The sequence below is a fragment of the Populus nigra genome, chromosome 8 (genome assembly GCF_951802175.1).
Source record: "Populus nigra chromosome 8, ddPopNigr1.1, whole genome shotgun sequence".
In the NCBI taxonomy this organism is placed as follows: domain Eukaryota; kingdom Viridiplantae; phylum Streptophyta; class Magnoliopsida; order Malpighiales; family Salicaceae; genus Populus; species Populus nigra.
In genome coordinates, this window is record NC_084859.1 from 10,729,325 (window position 1) to 10,746,877 (window position 17,553).

Here is a 17,553-nt window from a genome sequence, read left to right on the forward strand (position 1 = left end):
CTAGTTTGGGTCTGCAGGCAAAAAACTCTCCCTTTGCACAACCCATACAATTTTGCCATAGCAGAGGGAAAAAGTACTTCAGAAATCAATAAAATATGTTTGGTATTGTAGTATTTGTTATGGTTATGATTTAAAAAAAAATATTTTATAAAAAATATTTTTAGTTGAAGTTTGTTTGAAAAGATAGGTGTTTGGTTAAAACTATAGTTAAAATTGAGGTTGACAAAAAAATAATTTAATGTGTTTGGTTAAAAATACTTTTGAAATTAAGATTATAAAATAATTTTAAAAAATATATATTAATATTGATGGTTTTAAATTTAAATATTATAAAATTAATTACTCCTATTACATCATGAAATAAATAATACTTTATATAAAATATTTTTTATTATTCCATTAAACTATTTGCAATCTCATCATGTATAAATTTCATCCGACAAGAACTATAATTTTCATAACTTGCAACAAATTCATAAATATAATGCGGTGGTTAACGTGCACCAACACATTCGGTAGTTTTTTATTGTTCCATTAAAAAGATAAAAAATAATTAATTCAAAAACACACAATTCTAAATATCACAAAAACCTATTCATAATTACCACCTAATTTCAAAACATAAATCAAAGTGTTAAGTACACACATATAATCCAAAATCGATTATATATATATATATAATAAAACTAATTAATTATTAATATTTTTTATTTTAAAAATTATTTATTTATTCTCTATGTATTTTCTTAGAAATAAATTAAAAATTAAAAAATATTTGTATATAAATAATACACAAAATAAATTAATTTTTAAATAAATTTTATACAAGAAATATATTTCTTTTCCAAGGTTATCATAATTTTTTCTAAAATAGTAATAAGATGTTGTCATTATCATACTTATTTAATATAAAAATATCATAAAAAACAATGACATCAACTAATTTGGAATCTCTGCATTTAAAAGCTTTTCTTTTTCTATTTTCATTCTCTACTTTCCACGTTTTCTAATCAGCAGCCACTGTAAAAGCAAGACAGCCTTGCTTTAGACATTCCTGCGTTTCGAATGCATATTTATATGGGATCCATGCATCAAAAAGTATGGCTCGTTGTTAGCTAAACACATTGTAATTGTGAACGCAGCTAAACGTGAATGCAACCACGTAAACAAACAGAGTCGACATATAAAAATGAGAAAATAAAAAGCATTGAAAAACAAACAATATCTAAAGATGATGTTAAATCAGCTTGTATTGTGAAAATTGTAAACCAGATCTGAATTTTTAGTATTAATGAAAATTTAAATTTAACCTAAGAATATTGTGGGTTAATTAAAAAATAAAATAAAAAGATATTGAATAGAATGAAATGAATCTGAAAGATTAAAATAAAAAAAAATAAAAAATGACCAATAAATAAAAAATATAAAAATACAAATAGAAATGATACATGCGAAAAGGAAGGTATTAGGTTATAATTCAATGAAATTCAAAATAATCCAGTTTAAATTCGGCATAATGATGGAGTCTTGGAAAATATTATCCAAAAAAACATTAAAAAAGTGTAAAGAATGGATATATTGGGAATTAATAAAATAATAACAATAATAATACTTATTATTATTATTATTATATCCAACCTTGAAGGGAAAGAAGGAGATAATGAAAGTTCTTCGTTTTCGTAAGCTTACTCTTGTGAAAATTTAGGGAAAACTAAAGATTTAGGGGGGGAAGTGTGGAATTTTACTAGAATAAACACTCAATTACTTGAAATTATAAATATTTAGTGAGGGAAAAGTAAGGTATTAGAAAGAAAAGGTTAGGGAGGTGAAGGAAAAAGAAAAGAGCTTGAAGAGATTTTGATTGGTTAGCTTTTTTTAAAGTGTATATTATTGCGTGGTAAAGTGCTCTAGGCTAATTTGAACCAATTATCGTTTTTTTTTATTGATTTTTTAATTCTTGAATTTAGGGTTTTCAAGTGAGAGTAAGGGATTTCATAGAATTGTTACGGTGGGATAACATTTAAATGACTTAAAATCATGAGTTATTGAATTGTCAAATTAAGTTTTTTTAATATACAAAAAAAATCATTTTAGTAAAAATACTTATATTACAAGTGAAAGTTGATAGAATATTGACTTGATTAGTCAAAATGAAACTTGAACGACTAATAAAAAACATAGTTTAACACACAAAAATTCAAAGTAATATTTTTTAAAAATAAATAAATATTAAAACGATAATAAATTGAATTGCTACGGGTTAATTTAAGTTAACATGTCAAATTCATGATCCAAATTATGAGATCATTGTAACCCTCGTATAAAGTAAATCAAAACAAATTATGAAGTTTAATTCTCAATCAATTCAGTGTTGAAGAATAAATTTTTTTTAAAAAAAACTAATTTAATATGTCAAACCCGTGACTTGTGTCATGAGACCATGATAATCTCATTGAAAGTAACACAAAAAAAAACGATCTGACTCAATTCAGTTTAACCTGTCAAACTCGCGATCAAGGTAATGAAACCATGATTACCCTGTAGAAAAAAAAATCAAAACAAATTATGAAGTTTGGTTTTCAATAAGCTCATTGCTGAAGGATAAAATTAAAAAAAAAAAACTCGATATAAAAACAAGACACAATAAAACAACCCGAATCTACTCGGGTTAATCCACAAAACATGTGATCCGAGTCATAAGACTAATATTACCTTATAGAAAGTAAACTGAAACAAAACATGAAACCTAATTTCTAATCAACTCAATGTTTAATGATTGAAATTAACAAAAAATGACAAAAATAAAACTCGAGTCAACTAGGTTAACCCGCCAAACTCACGACCCGAGTCACGAGACCGAGATAACCTCGTAGAAAATAAATCAAAATAAATCATAAAGTCTAATTTATAAATTAATCAAGTGTTGAATGATGCAATTAAAAAAAAACTTAAATCAACCCACCAAACTCGTGACACAGGTTATGAGGCTGAGCTAATTATGTATAAAGCAAACCACAATAAATTATAAAAGATTGATCTCCAATAAACTAAATGTTGAAGTATGAAATTAGAAAAAAAAAACATAGATTTTAAAAAAAATACTATTGAAATTAATGGTGTTTTGTGATATTTATTTTATTTTAAAATTAATTAATTAATTAAAAATATCAAGAGATTTTAAAACTTTGTTACATATTAGGAGTCATGGGATATCATACTGCTTATTTGATTAAAAATAAATTAATCTTGAAAAATATCAATAACAAAAACATAAAAAGTTTTCATAGGCAGATATTTGCTAAATTATATTTATATTTTTTTCACTGTTGTTTTTCTATTTAATAAACTAATTTGATTCAAACAGTAAAGCAATATAAATGTAAAAAGTTTTAAGAAAAAATATTATTTTTTATTTTTTAATAAGTTTGAAAAATTAAATATTATTTTTTTAATTTGTTTAGAATTTTTATTATTTTTTTCTATTTACAAGTTTTCCAATTTGTTTATATTGGTTTTTTGAATTTATTTAATTAATTGTAAGCCTCTTAGATAGGCAAATTATTTGATGACAAAATATTCAGTAATGAAATTTTGAATTATAGTTTTTATGTTTTGACCTTATTTGGTAGAATTATATGTTGCATGTGCTTGTTGTTTTTCTTATGTTATTTTAATCTCTATTAGTTCTGATTATTCGTGGTGGCTAGTTGTTATGTGTTATTGAATAATTGTGGCTATAAAAGCAACTCCAACGCAGGAGCCAACGGAATAGCCAAAACCAAAAAACTGTACTTTTACTTATTATTTTTAGTTTTAACAACCCCAACGGAATAGCTATATGAATAGCTAAAATGTATTTTCTTGCTCTGAAATGCTTATTTTACACTTCTCTATAGAACAACTAAAAGCAAGAGAAAGTACATATATCTGTTGGCCAACGTCTTTTTCCTTTGTTTCCCTCTTTAAAAATATAATAAAAAGAAGAAGATAAACTTGCAAATCTCAAAGACTTGTGCCTCAGCTTCTCTGTGGTTTGGAAAAACAAGAAGCAGTTGTCCTCCAATTAATTAATAACATCAGTTGTGTCCCTACTCTGTTAATTATAAAATATTCATATAAATAAATTTTAAATTTAAAAATTTTAAATTTGAGCTTAAGATTATATTTTTTAACTTTCATATTACTTCATTAATTTTATAAATTACTCATATTAATTATATAATTAATAACATCATGATTATATTGTATAAAAATAACTAAATTAGTTATATAATTATATTAAAATTAGTTTAATATAAAATATATTTAAATATAATTGGTTCTTCTAAATAGCTTTTTACCACTGAAATGTACATAAACAAAAAGACTATATTTACACTATTCAAAAAGTTATTTTATCAATTTAGCTATTTAATATAGCATCTCCTATTGGATATGCTTTAAAAGTTGGTCATAGAATATGACATGCTCTTGTAGTGGGATGAGGAGATTCTCTCTGAAAAAAGAGATATTTATGAACGGGTGATAAAATACATGTAGAGACAAGTTACAAAATTAACTTGTTGACTAGTGGTGATAAAGTTACAAAGATAAAAAGAATTATTTGATCAATCGGTGGAGATGAAGAACAAAAATCCTGGAGAATCATTAAAAGAGTGATGATAGATCTATTATCAGCTTTGAAAACATGTTTATGAAAAAAACATCTTATTGATTAAGATGAATATCATGGAAATTTTAATGATATTGGTTATTATAAGATAAATATAAATTGATATTCTCTATCAATTTAAAATATTTATTTTGATGATGATTATGCTAATAAGAATAATATAAATAATGACAATAACAACAATGATAATCTCATCAATAATATATATAATATTGCTAGAAAATATATTTGAATACAAACCATGTTATATCTCACAATAATCATATATTTTAAGCTATATAAATTGTCTTATAAAATTAGATTACCATTGAAAATAAATTTATTTTCAATGTTTTTCGAGTGATAAAAAATAGTTATATATCTTTAGTATTATATTTAAATATTTATATTATATTTCATAAAATAAACTATATATAAATATATGATATAATAAATTCTTTTTTTTTCACCATCACACTTTTTATATCTTATTATTTTCTTGTAAATGATTAGATAATTATATTTAATGCTCTATACATGTTAGACAATTTTTTTTTAAAATAAAATATTAATATGTGATTTTTTAGTTTATTTTTATTGTATAGTCAAACACTGAAAGATATATTTTTACTTATTTTTTATTTTTTATGATATTAATAAACATTAAAAAATAATTTATTTTTAAAAAATTCACAAAACTATTTTTTTAAAAAAACTATTTTCCACAAACGACGCCTTCGTATACTTGTTAAAACCAACATGGTTGCAATTCGAGGAGCTCAAATTAACAATACGAGTCCGAGATCATACTAATTATTCTTTCAAATATCTTAAGTTTAATGGTAATTCAAATTAAAAAAAAAAATAGACTTTTTTTACCTTCTATTTTGTCTATATGTCTCATGCTACTACAAGGGATTGTGTGGATGAGAGAGGTCAAAACAAACGAAGGAAAAAAAAACCCAAACCATGGCTTCAGTCGAGAATGATGATGGTACAGTGAAGTACGGAATCGTAGGAGTGGGAATGATGGGGAGAGAACACCTCATCAATCTCTACCATCTTCGCAGTCAAAACGTTGGCGTTGTTGCCATAGCTGATCCTCATGTTCCCTCCCAACAACTAGCTGTTGAATTAGCCCAATCATTTGGTTGGCATCTCGAGGTATTAAAATCAATAATCACACCTCATCTGTCAACTAATGCTAATTATCACCCTCCTTTCCTTTGGACTAACATTGAAGTGACTTGAATTGAAGGTATTTTCAGGGCACCGAGAGTTACTGGACAGCGGACTTTGTGATGTGGTGGTTGTGTCCAGTCCAAACATGACTCATTATGGAATCCTCATGGACATTATTAGCCACCCAAAACCCCATCATGTTCTAGTGGAGAAGCCGTTGTGCACCACTGTTGCTGATTGCAAGAAGGTAGTTGATGCTGCTAGAAGGAGGACAGACATGCTCGTGCAGGTTGGACTGGAGTATAGATACATGCCACCGGTTGCTAAATTGATTGAAGTTGTAAGGGGTGGAGCCGTTGGGCAAGTGAAAATGGTGGCAATCAGGGAACATCGGTTTCCTTTCCTGGTTAAGGTAAATTAGGCAACTAACTTTATGAAGATACTGTTGTAGTCATTCAGTGTTTCTGACTGCTGATTTTGATTAGGTTGACAATTGGAACCGGTTCAATGCTAACACAGGGGGTACTCTGGTGGAGAAGTGCTGCCATTTCTTTGATTTAATGAAGCTGTTCGCGGGTGCGAATCCTGTTCGAGTTATGGCTTCTGGAGCTATAGATGTTAATCACAAGGATGAAGTATATGATGGGAAGGTAAGTTCATGTTGGTGATAATTTGATAAAGATACCATAATTCATATGCCATATTTTTTGCAATGCTATTTATGGATCTATGTTTTATGGGAGTTTATAATGCTGCAGGACTTAGACATGCAATTCAATCGAGCTCTCTTTTAATTTTTTTATTCAAATGCGTAAGCAATCCCCTAAATTTCAGTATATTAACCTTTTTTTACTGAGAGTTCGAATCTAACATGGAGTGGAACTTAGTCTTAGACCTGGGCTTCGGTGGCTGACAGGAAAGAGCTTTAACCATGGCATGATTACACAATTCGCTAATTTTGTATTTTGGAGCACTTGGAAGTTGGTAGAATGAAGCTGGGTTTGCTTAGTGCATATGTCTCGTTTGCGAAAACCCACGAGTTATATTTGAGATAGTTCCATAATCCGTATTAAATTTTATGTTTTCTGCTGTTTTATGGTGCACAAGAATGCAATGGTTGCTGATCTCTCCAGTGCATTTATATACAATAAAATAAACATAAATTTCATGCTGTTTACGTTGAAGATATCCAAGTCATTTGACAAGCATTTTGACTTGTGAGCTATGCCCTTGAGGCCAATAAACTTGACAATGTACGGACAGAGATTCATTACGAAAAGTCCTGGTTAGGCCACTGAAGGGGTATGGCTGTATGATTATGGTCTATGGGCTCAATTATGCCGTAACATTTTCAAATTACAACTTACAAAGCACAGTTTCATGATTTATACTCTGATAGATGAGGCTTGGAAATAGATATATGGTCACATTCAGAAACAAAATGCTGAAAATGTAATTGTTTGTGCTTTGGTTGTCCATTTGATTAGGACTGGTTGGTCAAACGGGACCCTGTCTGAATATTGCTGACTGAAGGAGGAAGGGCTTTTCTGGATTTGCATATCTGAAATGATGTTGGAAATGAAGAGGGACTTTTCTATACGCATATCTGTAATTAAATCAGAATTGACTTATATCTTCAGATCATGTTTGCTAGTTTTTCAGCTATTTTTGCTAGATCGTTGAATTCTATCTAAATGAATTGAGTGTTCTATCTATGAGTGAGTAAAAGCTCGAATCCAGGCATGTAGCTTTTTTAGTTTGGTGATTATTGACAGTTCAAGCTCTGCAATGCTTGATCTTTCCTTTCACGAGATTTAATTCCTTAAAACCTTTTGAGCTGTGAATAACCCCGTGTTCCATTGATAACCTTGCTGTGGTTCAGGTACCAGATATCATTGACAATGCATATGTTATTGTTGAGTTTGACAATGGTTCCCGAGGGATGCTTGACCTTTGCATGTTTGCTGAAGGCAGTAAAAACGAGCAAGAAATATCTGTTGTTGGTGATATAGGAAAGGTACTTATGCATGCACACATATGCTGTAGCTTTATTCATGCAAGTGAATGCTGATCCGGCAAATATATATATATTTTTCCGCACTCACCATCTCCCTCATCTATAGTCAGTCACCTCTTTTGCTGCTTCATAATGTTTGGAAGAGTCCATTATAAATGACTTATTCAATTGTATTGTTGTTTTAATTTTAACATCCAACAGTTCCATTTACTTATATTTCCAGCATGCTGCTCCATTCTTGGGCATGTATGCAAGTCCTTCCACTCATTTTGTTCAAACTGTGTGTTTGTTACAGGGGGAGGCCTTTGTCCCAGAGAGTTTAGTGCGTTTTGGTACTCGCGTGGCAGGAAGGGATGGTGTACAAACATTGAAAGCCGAGGATCGCCGAATTAAGTGAGTTTCCTCGAAGTCTATATGTGAAAATGCTTTGGATTATTATATCTACGAATGTATCATCAGGCTTCTTTTCAGTGTGATTCTAAATGAACTTGTTTTCAGATATGATGGACTGCATCATGGATCCAGCTATTTGGAACACCTTACCTTCTTGTCTGCAGTTCGAGCAAAAGGTGAAAAAGCTCCTGCAGTGGATTTGCAAGATGGGTTGATTTCAGTTGCTATTGGAGTTGCAGCACAGCTTTCCATTGAGAAGGGCCAATTTGTCACAATTCAGGAAGTCATGGATGAACATTATGGCTAAGCCAAGATTGTCATTTTAACACGATATGGAAAATACAATGTAAATTCGGTTTGTAAAATCATAAGTAAATTTCTAACTAATTATATAGATAATTTCAGCTGGATAGCAAATAATAATATAATACGATTCAAACAAAAATAAAATAAACAATACAAAAATTCAAGCATTTTAAAATATATAATTCAAATAAAAATTTATAATTTAACTTAAAAATCCTTAATTAATATTACTAACTAACAGTCAACAAGTCAAACAAATAATCTACTGATATAATATATCATGTAAACTAAAATCAACAATATTGTTTTCATCATCCAGACTATTTCTAAGACATTCATGGAGATAAAAATAACTGTCTACCTAGACCTTTCCAGTTGTTTGTGTTGGGGATTCCGGCTCCCCATGCACGGACCAGTGGTGTTCTGATATTTTCTCATAGGAGGTAAAGCACACTGACACAATATTTAACATGGTTCGGCTAATCGCCTACATCCACGGGAGAGGTCCATATTATTTAGAGATAGAGAAAATGATACAATAAATACATGGAGGAGGAGAATTATATCCACTCTACTCTACTCCCAGCTCTCACACATAGCTGTTGAAGCTGCTGCAATGGCAGCAAGGCTCCTGCCATTGCAGCTCTCTCTTTCTCTCTATTCTCACGTTCTCACTCTCTGCACTATCTCTACAATTCTCTCTACTTTGCTCTCAAATATAAGCCTCCTTTATATGCATTTCTTAGCAGCCTTCTCCAGCACATCAAGGGGACAATGAGTCCTGAAATCATGCCACTAATTGTGGCATTAGTGGTGCTTCCACTAAGCCACAATTAGTAGTGGGGTATTGCCACTAAATGAAAATATCCTAACAGTTTGATACAAGGGCGGCCTACAAGCTACATCAGAGATACTAACGGTCCAATGGAAGCAAGAAGAACCCAACTCTTTGAGGAAGGTTTTCAATCATAACATCTCGTTGCAAGCTTCAACCAAATGATGTTTACTGGCTGGTAGTGCATGGCCTAAAGAAAAAGGGACGGTGGCAAGATTCATAATACAAATAAGATGAAAAAAAGGTCATCGCCAGAAAATTGTCAGCTTTGATCGTTCTTATTCATTACAAGATTCAATATCTTGAGATAAGATGAATGCCTAATCCAGACTAGAAACATAGCTTGATGAACGGATATGAAAATCAAAATTTGAAATAGTTTGAGAACGTCCTCAATCTAATAAACAGATAATTAACTGTTACCACTAAAGAAAAACAACTAATTCATGTGTCCATTGGATAAATTAAAACCCCCTTTTATACAGAATCTTCAATTGTTCTTTCATCTTTCTTTTTTCCAATATATATTGAGAGATTGAAACCTGAAATAGCGACCCATTCTTGAGTTCCAATTGAGACCCTCATTGTTCTCTATGAATGAACTTGTTTGTGCTTTTCAAGCTTTAGGCCAGAGATACATTTATGTAAACTTCATGCATGCATGTTCTGATCTCCTAAAAATGGCTGGTGGCAGCGCATTACGGCTAAATAATCATCACACGTGAAAATACATGGAGATTATTTATTTATTTTATTTTTGTTGCACGCAAAGTTGCAAGTATTTACATCTAAATTTCAGCTGGGCTTGCAATTTAGTTGTGGGCTTATTTTCCCATGGCCCTGGGCTAAGTAGCGCATGGCCTTAGTCTCTCCCGTCCATGTTTTTCCAATTCGAAATAAACAGAAAGGAAAGGTAATGCCTAGAAAGAGAACGTAGCTTACCCGCTGTTGCGCATTTTAGAGTGTATTAGTTTTTTTTAGTAGTATAGTGTTGTTTAAAAGATAATTTATTTACTTTTAGATTATTTTGATATATTGATATAAAAAATAATTTTTTTAAAATAAAAAATAATTTTTTAATATATTTCAAAAAATAAAAAACACTTTAATTCCATATATTCAAACACTATCTTAGACAGAGCGTGCACCCCCGCTCCAAATAGCACTCGGATAAAGAGCGCACGCGTTAGCGCGCATTTGTTAACACTTGACTCGCTCACATCGACGCAAAATGGAAGACGATACGGGAGTGAAATCGAGCATTGTGATCGGCCTCATAGAGAACAGAGCCAAAGAGGTATGGTGCGCTCCGTTTGTTTTTCACTTTTTCTGCAAAATTAGTGAAACTTTTAGTAGCTACAACTGTAAAATTCACTATTTCGCATTCATGTATTTATTTTCACCAGAATCTGAACTAAGATAACAGTATTAAAATTTGAGATTTTGATTCATTTCATGTCCTCTCCGATTTAATTAGCACAAGAACTGATGGTTGAAATCTCAGTTCCTTAATGGCTTGTTGAATCTTAGATGTGAAATTCCGTTCCTGATGTTTTTATAGATCCTTATATTTTTTTAATTCGTAAAAAAAACTCTATAAAAAAATAGCTAATTAATCTTGGATCTAGACTTCTAGTTCCTAACATTTGATAATTCTTGAGCTTCTAGAATTATAAATCCTCTCTTTTTTTAAATGTGATTAACTGAAAATTTCAAATCAATAAGATAAAAAGATTCATGATGTATATAAAATATAATCTTAGACACTCGAACTGAATGTTCTAATCACAAGAAATTAATTGTTTCTTTCAAATATTTGGCCATGTAAAGATCACTCAAAAGTTGCTGGTAATCTGATAAATGAAAAATTCAAATGGAAAGATTTTAAAAAATCTGAATTTGGTTCATGCGCTAAATAAGTTGATATTGTGTGACTGGCAGGTTGGAATGGCTGGTTTTGATTTACGGTCAGCCTCACTGCATCTTTCTCAGTATAGTGAAACTAGCAGCTCGTGTCAGAATACAAAATCTTTGCTCCAATTTTATGATCCTGTGGTCGTCGTTGTTCCTCCTAATAAATATGCACCTGATGGTATGGTCGGAATTTCAGAGCTGGTAGATCAATTTTATGCTTCAGTCAAGAAAGTCAACCTCTTTAACAAGTTAGAAATTTTTCATGCTGCTTCCTTGATCTCTGTTAATGCACCGATTTCATGGTATTATGTGCTGAATTTTGTAGGTTCTAATGGCCTGTGGTTGCTTTGATGACACCAAGGTTGTAGCTGGGAAACATCTCATTCTTTAAATGGTGTTTTACTTCTGGGTACTGGTGCTTGAATATTTGATACACTGCCTTTGTCATATAATGTTCCAGGGTGCTGTACTGGTTAAAAATCTAGCCGCCAAAGAGCCTTCAGCTCATGGTTTGGATGCTTACTACAAGCAATATTATCTCTGCTTATCTACTGCTGCAGCTACAATCAAGTGGTACTCTCAGAACTTTGGCTTGCCTCAAATTTGACTGGAAGAAAAGATTTCAATCTTAGATTTAGTTTGCATGCCACAATGCCATACTAGAGGTTAAATCTTAATTACTTAGTCATTAAGTACTCAAATCAGGTAAAAGTCTTCTCGATAATTTGGTTAAATATCAAATAAGTGAGTGTTCTTATGTTGAAATTTTTATTTTTTAGAACCAAGTTTTTTTTAAAAGCTAAAAAAACTGTACTGTTTCATGAACTTTATCCATACAACTGTGTAGAGTCTCTTTGTAGGTAATGCCTGTTAACAGTTTAACTTGGTCCACAAGGAGGCTTATTTTTATTAAATAAGCAGCCTAATAACTGCTATATTTTCATTGATCATATGTTAACTGGTGGCATTGGCATATTCACATTCCAATGCATCCCTTCCAGCCGAATAGTTGAAACTTATTTGCATATAAGTTATAGACGTGCCATCAGGTATCCATAGCCACAGTGGTGTTGCACGTAGACAGGAGACCAAATTTTACAAGTTGGATGACACTGGACTCGTGCTAAAGCTTTTCAACTTTTCCTTGTTTGAATCCAAACGAAAAAAAGGACATATTTTACTAGATTTCGGAGTGAAGATGGGAAAAAACCTCCCAAGTTTGCAGATCCAAGTGGCAATCTTGTTACCAAATTGCAAGTATCTGCTTTTGAGAATACTTTACCTGACTAGGCATAGATACTTCATGCTCAGTAAGTGGAGACAAATTGCACATATTGGACCAGTGTGAGGTGGATCTATTTTTTGAAGATTAATAGATTATAACATGTTTTATTGTCTTTGAAATTCCCCTTGAACATTATGGTTTCAGCCCTAGATTATGCACTCCATGTTTCTTCAGGCCCTTTTCACCTTGTAAAATCATCATTCTGACCACATTAGTCACTTTAAGTTTGCCGTAAGTTACTGAATACTAATGTGCATTTGTTTACACCTTACAGTTACAGTATTTTTCATATTATTCATCCATTATTCTGCTTCTAAAAGAAAGTTTCAACCGCAACATACACAGGACAGAAGCAGAGAAAGGAGTCATCGTCACCAACCACCCATTGTTGGTAAATGCCCCCTCTCTTTCTCTCTCCGGACCTTTCTTTCTCTTGCGAAATGCATATCATTGTTCGTTAAGAATTTTTACATCAGTCCAATACGCCCAATTCTAAGAAATAGGTGCATTTACTTGATGATATGAAATTATTGGCATCACGTTTATCTGTTTCTAAATATGGTCACACAGAAGCAATGAGAACCAGATCTCTTTAAAACCATGTATACATTCTGTGAAAATCTTGGCAGTATCAGAGGATATTTTAGAACCATGATGACAGAACCTTAACATCCATGTAAATGGATGTTGGAAGATATAGTAATCCTTCTAGTTTTCTTGGTTCTGGCTAGGGTGTCATACTTTCTCTCTGGATCTTGGGAAAGAGCCACATCCTTTTTCTTGGTACTGGCAAGGACATCATAGCTCCACTAAGGGTGAAAAAAATGAAATTTCACGAAAGAGACGGAACAGAAACACACCATACATAAACACGACTTGAATATACAACACAGCTTGTAACTTCTAATGCACCAATTCAAATTGAAGAACACGTTCCATGATTTCCAATATCCAAAATTTTCAACTCAATGACCACAATGTCCTCCAAAAAATCCAATAATTGACAACACAAAACAGCCACATCACTGGACTCAATGGTATCGACGAAGGGAGAGGGTATTGTTTCTCTTCCAGTTTGCCCGCCGAGAAGGTCGAGCTTTGTGGTGCAAGTGTCCCCTGCCACGTAGACCCCTGTATTTCTTCCCAGCGGAGGTAAGGCCACGGAGCTCCCTATGCTTGTGCACAGGGTTGCAGAGCCAGTTGATTCTTGGGTCATTCCGGATTGCATTGTGGGCAACATCAACCAAGATTACCTCAAAGTACTTGTAAGTTGAGTCCTGCATTGAAGAAAATGCATTATTAATGCAAGTAAATGAATAACAGTAAGAAGGTACGATTCTTAGGTAGCCAGGCTACACGTGGCATAATGACCAGTGATATGAGACAGATGCAAACTCAGACTTGGCTGACTAACCTCATTAATCCAGTATGAATTGAGAACCCTGAGGCCCCCCAATTTCCTGCCAGCACGCTCCTCTGCCACAGACCTCTTGCTACGTTGAAACTTGAGTTGAGTAACACCCTGGTTTGTGGGCTTACCATATACGATACCCTTGGGAACAGGCCTCTTCCTACCACCTCGCCTAACACGTACACGATAAACAACATATCCCTAAAAATAATCAATTTTCAGCATCCATGCAGATTTAAAAGCACTACACAATTGTGTGAAAAAACAAGGGCAGGAATAGCAACTTTACTAGCTTGGTTCAACAATGGCATTACTGATCTCCATTTTTATAACTTCCAATGTTATAAAAATTCACCTAACTATCAAAATCACAAATTCCTAGTGGTCTATTAGCAGACAAACTGATTGTTTGGACATAAAAAATGAAGTGAAAATCCAACTTACTAATTTCACATCCAAACAGTTTCTTCCCAGTTCAACTAGATGATAAAATTGAAGACATCAATAACAACAAATTCCAAAAAGAACGACAGGAACAGTATCAGATCGGGAAAAAAACGAGTCCAACAAGGCGTGAGCCCATTTGGTCAGATGATCGATTATTTTGATATCACTGGTCTCAAGATGCGTTCCATCATTGTATGTATGCACCCTCCTAGGGAAGAATGAAAACGCATCAAGAAGCTGCTTAGCCAGCAGGAATCACAAAATGCATGCATTAACTAGGCAATGGCAACATTTACATGATCACAGGCTGGCTATGTCCATTCATAGCGGCTCAGAACTACACACATCAGCCAAAACAAACTATGCCCTCCAGACTTAGTGCAATAGCCGTCAGATACAGAAAAGCCAGGAACTTATACGAGAACCACAAAGTAGAACCAACAAAGAGAGAAATACTTAAAAATACTTCTCACTTCACACATTTCAGATGAAATGACTCTATAAGTAATCAACAAAACAAAACATTAAAGCGCTTGAAACTCAATCAGTTAACAAAACACAACAAGAAAGACTACTTGTAGAGCTTACGTGTAACTGAAGCTCATAACCTAGCAAACGAAAGCTGAAAATTGAAATAGCAGTAAATGATGCAACTGAGAACTCAGAAACACATGACCCGTGCTAAAAATGGCAATCAAAGTGCTACCTGCTTGGCCTTATAGCCCAAGCGGCGAGCCTTGTCAGGGCGTGTGGGGTGCGTGACACGAACAATTGAAGGATGCTGGCGGTACTCCCAACACCTAACCCTTTGCAAAAACCTCATCACATCTGATTGTTTCTTCCTCCATAGCTCAGAAACGTACTTGTAAGCCCCTATGTTCATCAAACCCACCAAAAAAAAAAACATTACAGTCTTCACAGCATACTTCAAAATTCACTATATTGAGAATTTAACAATAGCGTACTATTTATTTTCTTTGAAAATGAATTTACGAGAAACGCATGTAACACAGTTCGCATAAAATCCTTGTCAAAACCAAGTAGGAAACTACATAGACAAGAAAGAAAAACAAAATCTGGTCTGTGGAAATACCTAAAGAAGCTAGCAGATCAGAATATAAGAAAAAAAAGGAGAGATTTGAGAAATTAATAGGTGCAAAGAAAGAATGTTGGCTCAGAGAGAGCGAGAGAGAGAGAGAGAGTACCCATTAAATCAGAGCAGCAGCGTTGCCTGACTGGTGACTAGGGTTTTTAGTTTACAAGCTAAAAAGAGAGAAGGCTTGGGTCAGTAAAGAAAACAAAGCCCTGGTATCCAAGAATGGAGAAACGAAACCTTGGCCATTCATTTATCTTATAGGAGCGTTACTTTTTTGGACCGAAGTCGTTCGTTTTGTTTTGGTTAGGTGCTTGGGCTATGAGAATATGGGCCTCCAAAGTTCCAATTTCCAAATACATACCCTTCGAAATCTTGCTTTCATCCCCATTTCCCAAGTAAAAGTTAGATGAACCTGTATGGCTGCGCTAAACTCATTATGTTTTTATTTTATTTTATTAATTTTATTTGTATTTTTATTTATTTATTTAAATAAATAAATTTAACAAACACAACCGGATAAATATCTCATCTTTTAAGATTAAATATCTTAATCTATACTTGTCTCTTGATTTTTCAAACTTTATTTTTAGGTATCGTTAATATCTTTTTATTTATTTATATACACACATAATTCTCGATTAATTTAATTATATGTGTATATAATTTTTTTTTTGAACTTAGATGTTGTAAACTATAAAAATATATTTAAAAAACCTGTATATATAATTTTTTTATATAAAAAATAAAGATATTTGACTTTTAATAAAACTCAAGTCGATAACTAAACGTTGTCCCGAGGTAAATCTTGTGGAATTAAGATGACCTTGTCATTTCTAGGTTGTGATTTTTGAAAACTTCATGGGTAAATTACTTGAGTTTTAGGGAAAAAGGATTAACAAAGCGAAGATTGAATTTGGATAGTTGACAATATGTATTTTTTTCAGGTCAAATAATGACGAAGACACTGAGAATGAGGAATAATGTTGGTTGCCCTTGTTAATCTTAGGGTTTGGATATATTCATAAATGTTCCCTTATTTTATCTTGGGATTAGATAAAGTAATAAAGAAAATAAACATAGAACTCGTATATTATTAGCTTGTCAACAATCCTAATGGTTTACTATCCAAATTGACTCTATAATTTGTATTTGTGAATATATCACGCCCGGCATGAACAGTTTTTGTTTAGGGATAAGCCGCATTCATGTGAATTAGTTTAGTTCCTGGTTTCTGTAGAATGCATATCATGCTTTATTGCAAGATAGATGTTGCATCTTCACTCTTAAGCATTACCCTCTATCCTTCAAAAGAAAGAAGAATTTAGTCTGAAGTGGTTCACTCTTTTTTTTAAAATTAATATAAGTGTCCGGATTAGCTTACATGTGCCTCGATTAATTTTATGAACTCTAAAGTTAACGACCATGTAAGCTTCCAATGCCTTAAGATTTGTGGGACTTGAACTAGTGACCTCTGATAAATAAACTTAGAATTTCATCAGTTAAGTTATATCTTTTATTGTTTGAATGATTTCACTCTTATTGAGTCTTGTAATTGCTTGATGTGTGTATCTCCTGTTCAGGCACTGTGTTGCTATCCAATCTTTGTACCCAGGAGTGCACGATATATGTACAAAAGCTCGGATGAGCGCTAATTCTCAAACTTCTTTGTTTTGGATCAACCAGCTAATGATCACTGCTCAAGAAATCCCTTGATTTCATTGCATTAATTAATGGAGTCAATTGTTTTTCCAAATTTGAATTGTTCATTTAATTTAGTATTATCATTTTTATTTTCCCACAAGGCGAAGAGACCCCTTTTTTGGTAGAAAAGGAGTCCCAGTTTTTAATCGAGGAAAGAAGAATCCATATTCGTGGAAGAGCCTGCTGAGAGCACAAGTATCTAATCAAATATTTGCATGTATTGCCAAAAAGTTAGGGTGCTATTTCAAAAAACAGAGTGAGAAGTTCATCCTGTCATCTACTTTCGAGGAACAAGATACAGAAAAAAGGAAGAGA

At 32.4% G+C, this 17,553-nt stretch overlaps 3 protein-coding genes across 9 annotated transcripts; 2 read left to right on the forward strand and 1 right to left on the reverse strand.

Moving 5' to 3' along the window:
* The first annotated feature begins 5,562 nt into the window (after positions 1-5,562).
* LOC133700836 (uncharacterized) lies at positions 5,563-8,630 on the forward strand. Its single transcript, XM_062124529.1, has 6 exons — positions 5,563-5,815; positions 5,910-6,245; positions 6,319-6,483; positions 7,716-7,850; positions 8,146-8,243; positions 8,349-8,630. Exons 1-6 carry the CDS (start codon positions 5,621-5,623, stop codon positions 8,548-8,550), a joined length of 1,131 nt encoding a protein of 376 aa, XP_061980513.1. The 5' UTR covers positions 5,563-5,620; the 3' UTR covers positions 8,551-8,630.
* A 1,909-nt stretch (positions 8,631-10,539) lies between these two features.
* LOC133702221 (DNA mismatch repair protein MSH4) lies at positions 10,540-17,290 on the forward strand. Of its 6 annotated transcripts, none has more exons than XR_009843684.1 (6): positions 10,540-10,681; positions 11,326-11,499; positions 11,624-11,659; positions 11,759-11,871; positions 12,858-12,974; positions 17,118-17,290. XR_009843684.1 is itself a non-coding variant. In XM_062126504.1 (6 exons), exons 1-6 carry the CDS (start codon positions 10,616-10,618, stop codon positions 17,187-17,189), a joined length of 507 nt encoding a protein of 168 aa, XP_061982488.1. In that variant the 5' UTR covers positions 10,540-10,615; the 3' UTR covers positions 17,190-17,290. The 6 variants fall into 6 exon arrangements, 4 of the variants coding, with proteins under 4 accessions (XP_061982488.1, XP_061982489.1, XP_061982490.1 ...); XR_009843685.1 differs by having other exon boundaries at positions 16,482-17,197; XM_062126504.1 differs by having other exon boundaries at positions 12,929-12,974.
* On the reverse strand, positions 13,430-15,774 carry LOC133702219 (large ribosomal subunit protein eL15-like). Of its 2 annotated transcripts, none has more exons than XM_062126501.1 (4): positions 15,647-15,774; positions 15,148-15,314; positions 13,998-14,195; positions 13,430-13,860 (listed from the first exon to the last, which is right to left on the reverse strand). In XM_062126501.1, the coding sequence occupies exons 1-4, from the start codon at positions 15,648-15,650 to the stop codon at positions 13,615-13,617; spliced, it is 615 nt and encodes a 204-aa protein (XP_061982485.1). In that variant the 5' UTR covers positions 15,651-15,774; the 3' UTR covers positions 13,430-13,614. The 2 variants fall into 2 exon arrangements, with proteins under 2 accessions (XP_061982485.1, XP_061982486.1); XM_062126502.1 differs by having other exon boundaries at positions 15,535-15,758.
* Positions 17,291-17,553: the final 263 nt, after the last annotated feature.

Bases quoted from the DNA above. Each gene is read 5' to 3' on its own strand.
- LOC133700836 (XM_062124529.1), top strand. From the start codon at position 5,621: ATGGCTTCAGTCGAGAATGATGATGGTACAGTGAAGTACGGAATCGTA. The intron at 6,246-6,318 runs GTAAATTAGGCA...GATTTTGATTAG, and splicing joins GGTTTCCTTTCCTGGTTAAG to GTTGACAATTGGAACCGGTT. The intron at 8,244-8,348 runs GTGAGTTTCCTC...ACTTGTTTTCAG, and splicing joins GCCGAGGATCGCCGAATTAA to ATATGATGGACTGCATCATG.
- LOC133702221 (XM_062126503.1), top strand. From the start codon at position 10,616: ATGGAAGACGATACGGGAGTGAAATCGAGCATTGTGATCGGCCTCATA. The intron at 10,682-11,325 runs GTATGGTGCGCT...TGTGACTGGCAG, and splicing joins TAGAGAACAGAGCCAAAGAG to GTTGGAATGGCTGGTTTTGA. The intron at 11,660-11,758 runs GTTGTAGCTGGG...ATAATGTTCCAG, and splicing joins GTTGCTTTGATGACACCAAG to GGTGCTGTACTGGTTAAAAA.
- LOC133702219 (XM_062126501.1), bottom strand. The intron at 14,196-15,147 runs GTAGCACTTTGA...GATTATTTTTAG, and splicing joins TGGGCTATAAGGCCAAGCAG to GGATATGTTGTTTATCGTGT. The intron at 13,861-13,997 runs GTTAGTCAGCCA...TCTTCAATGCAG, and splicing joins ATTCATACTGGATTAATGAG to GACTCAACTTACAAGTACTT.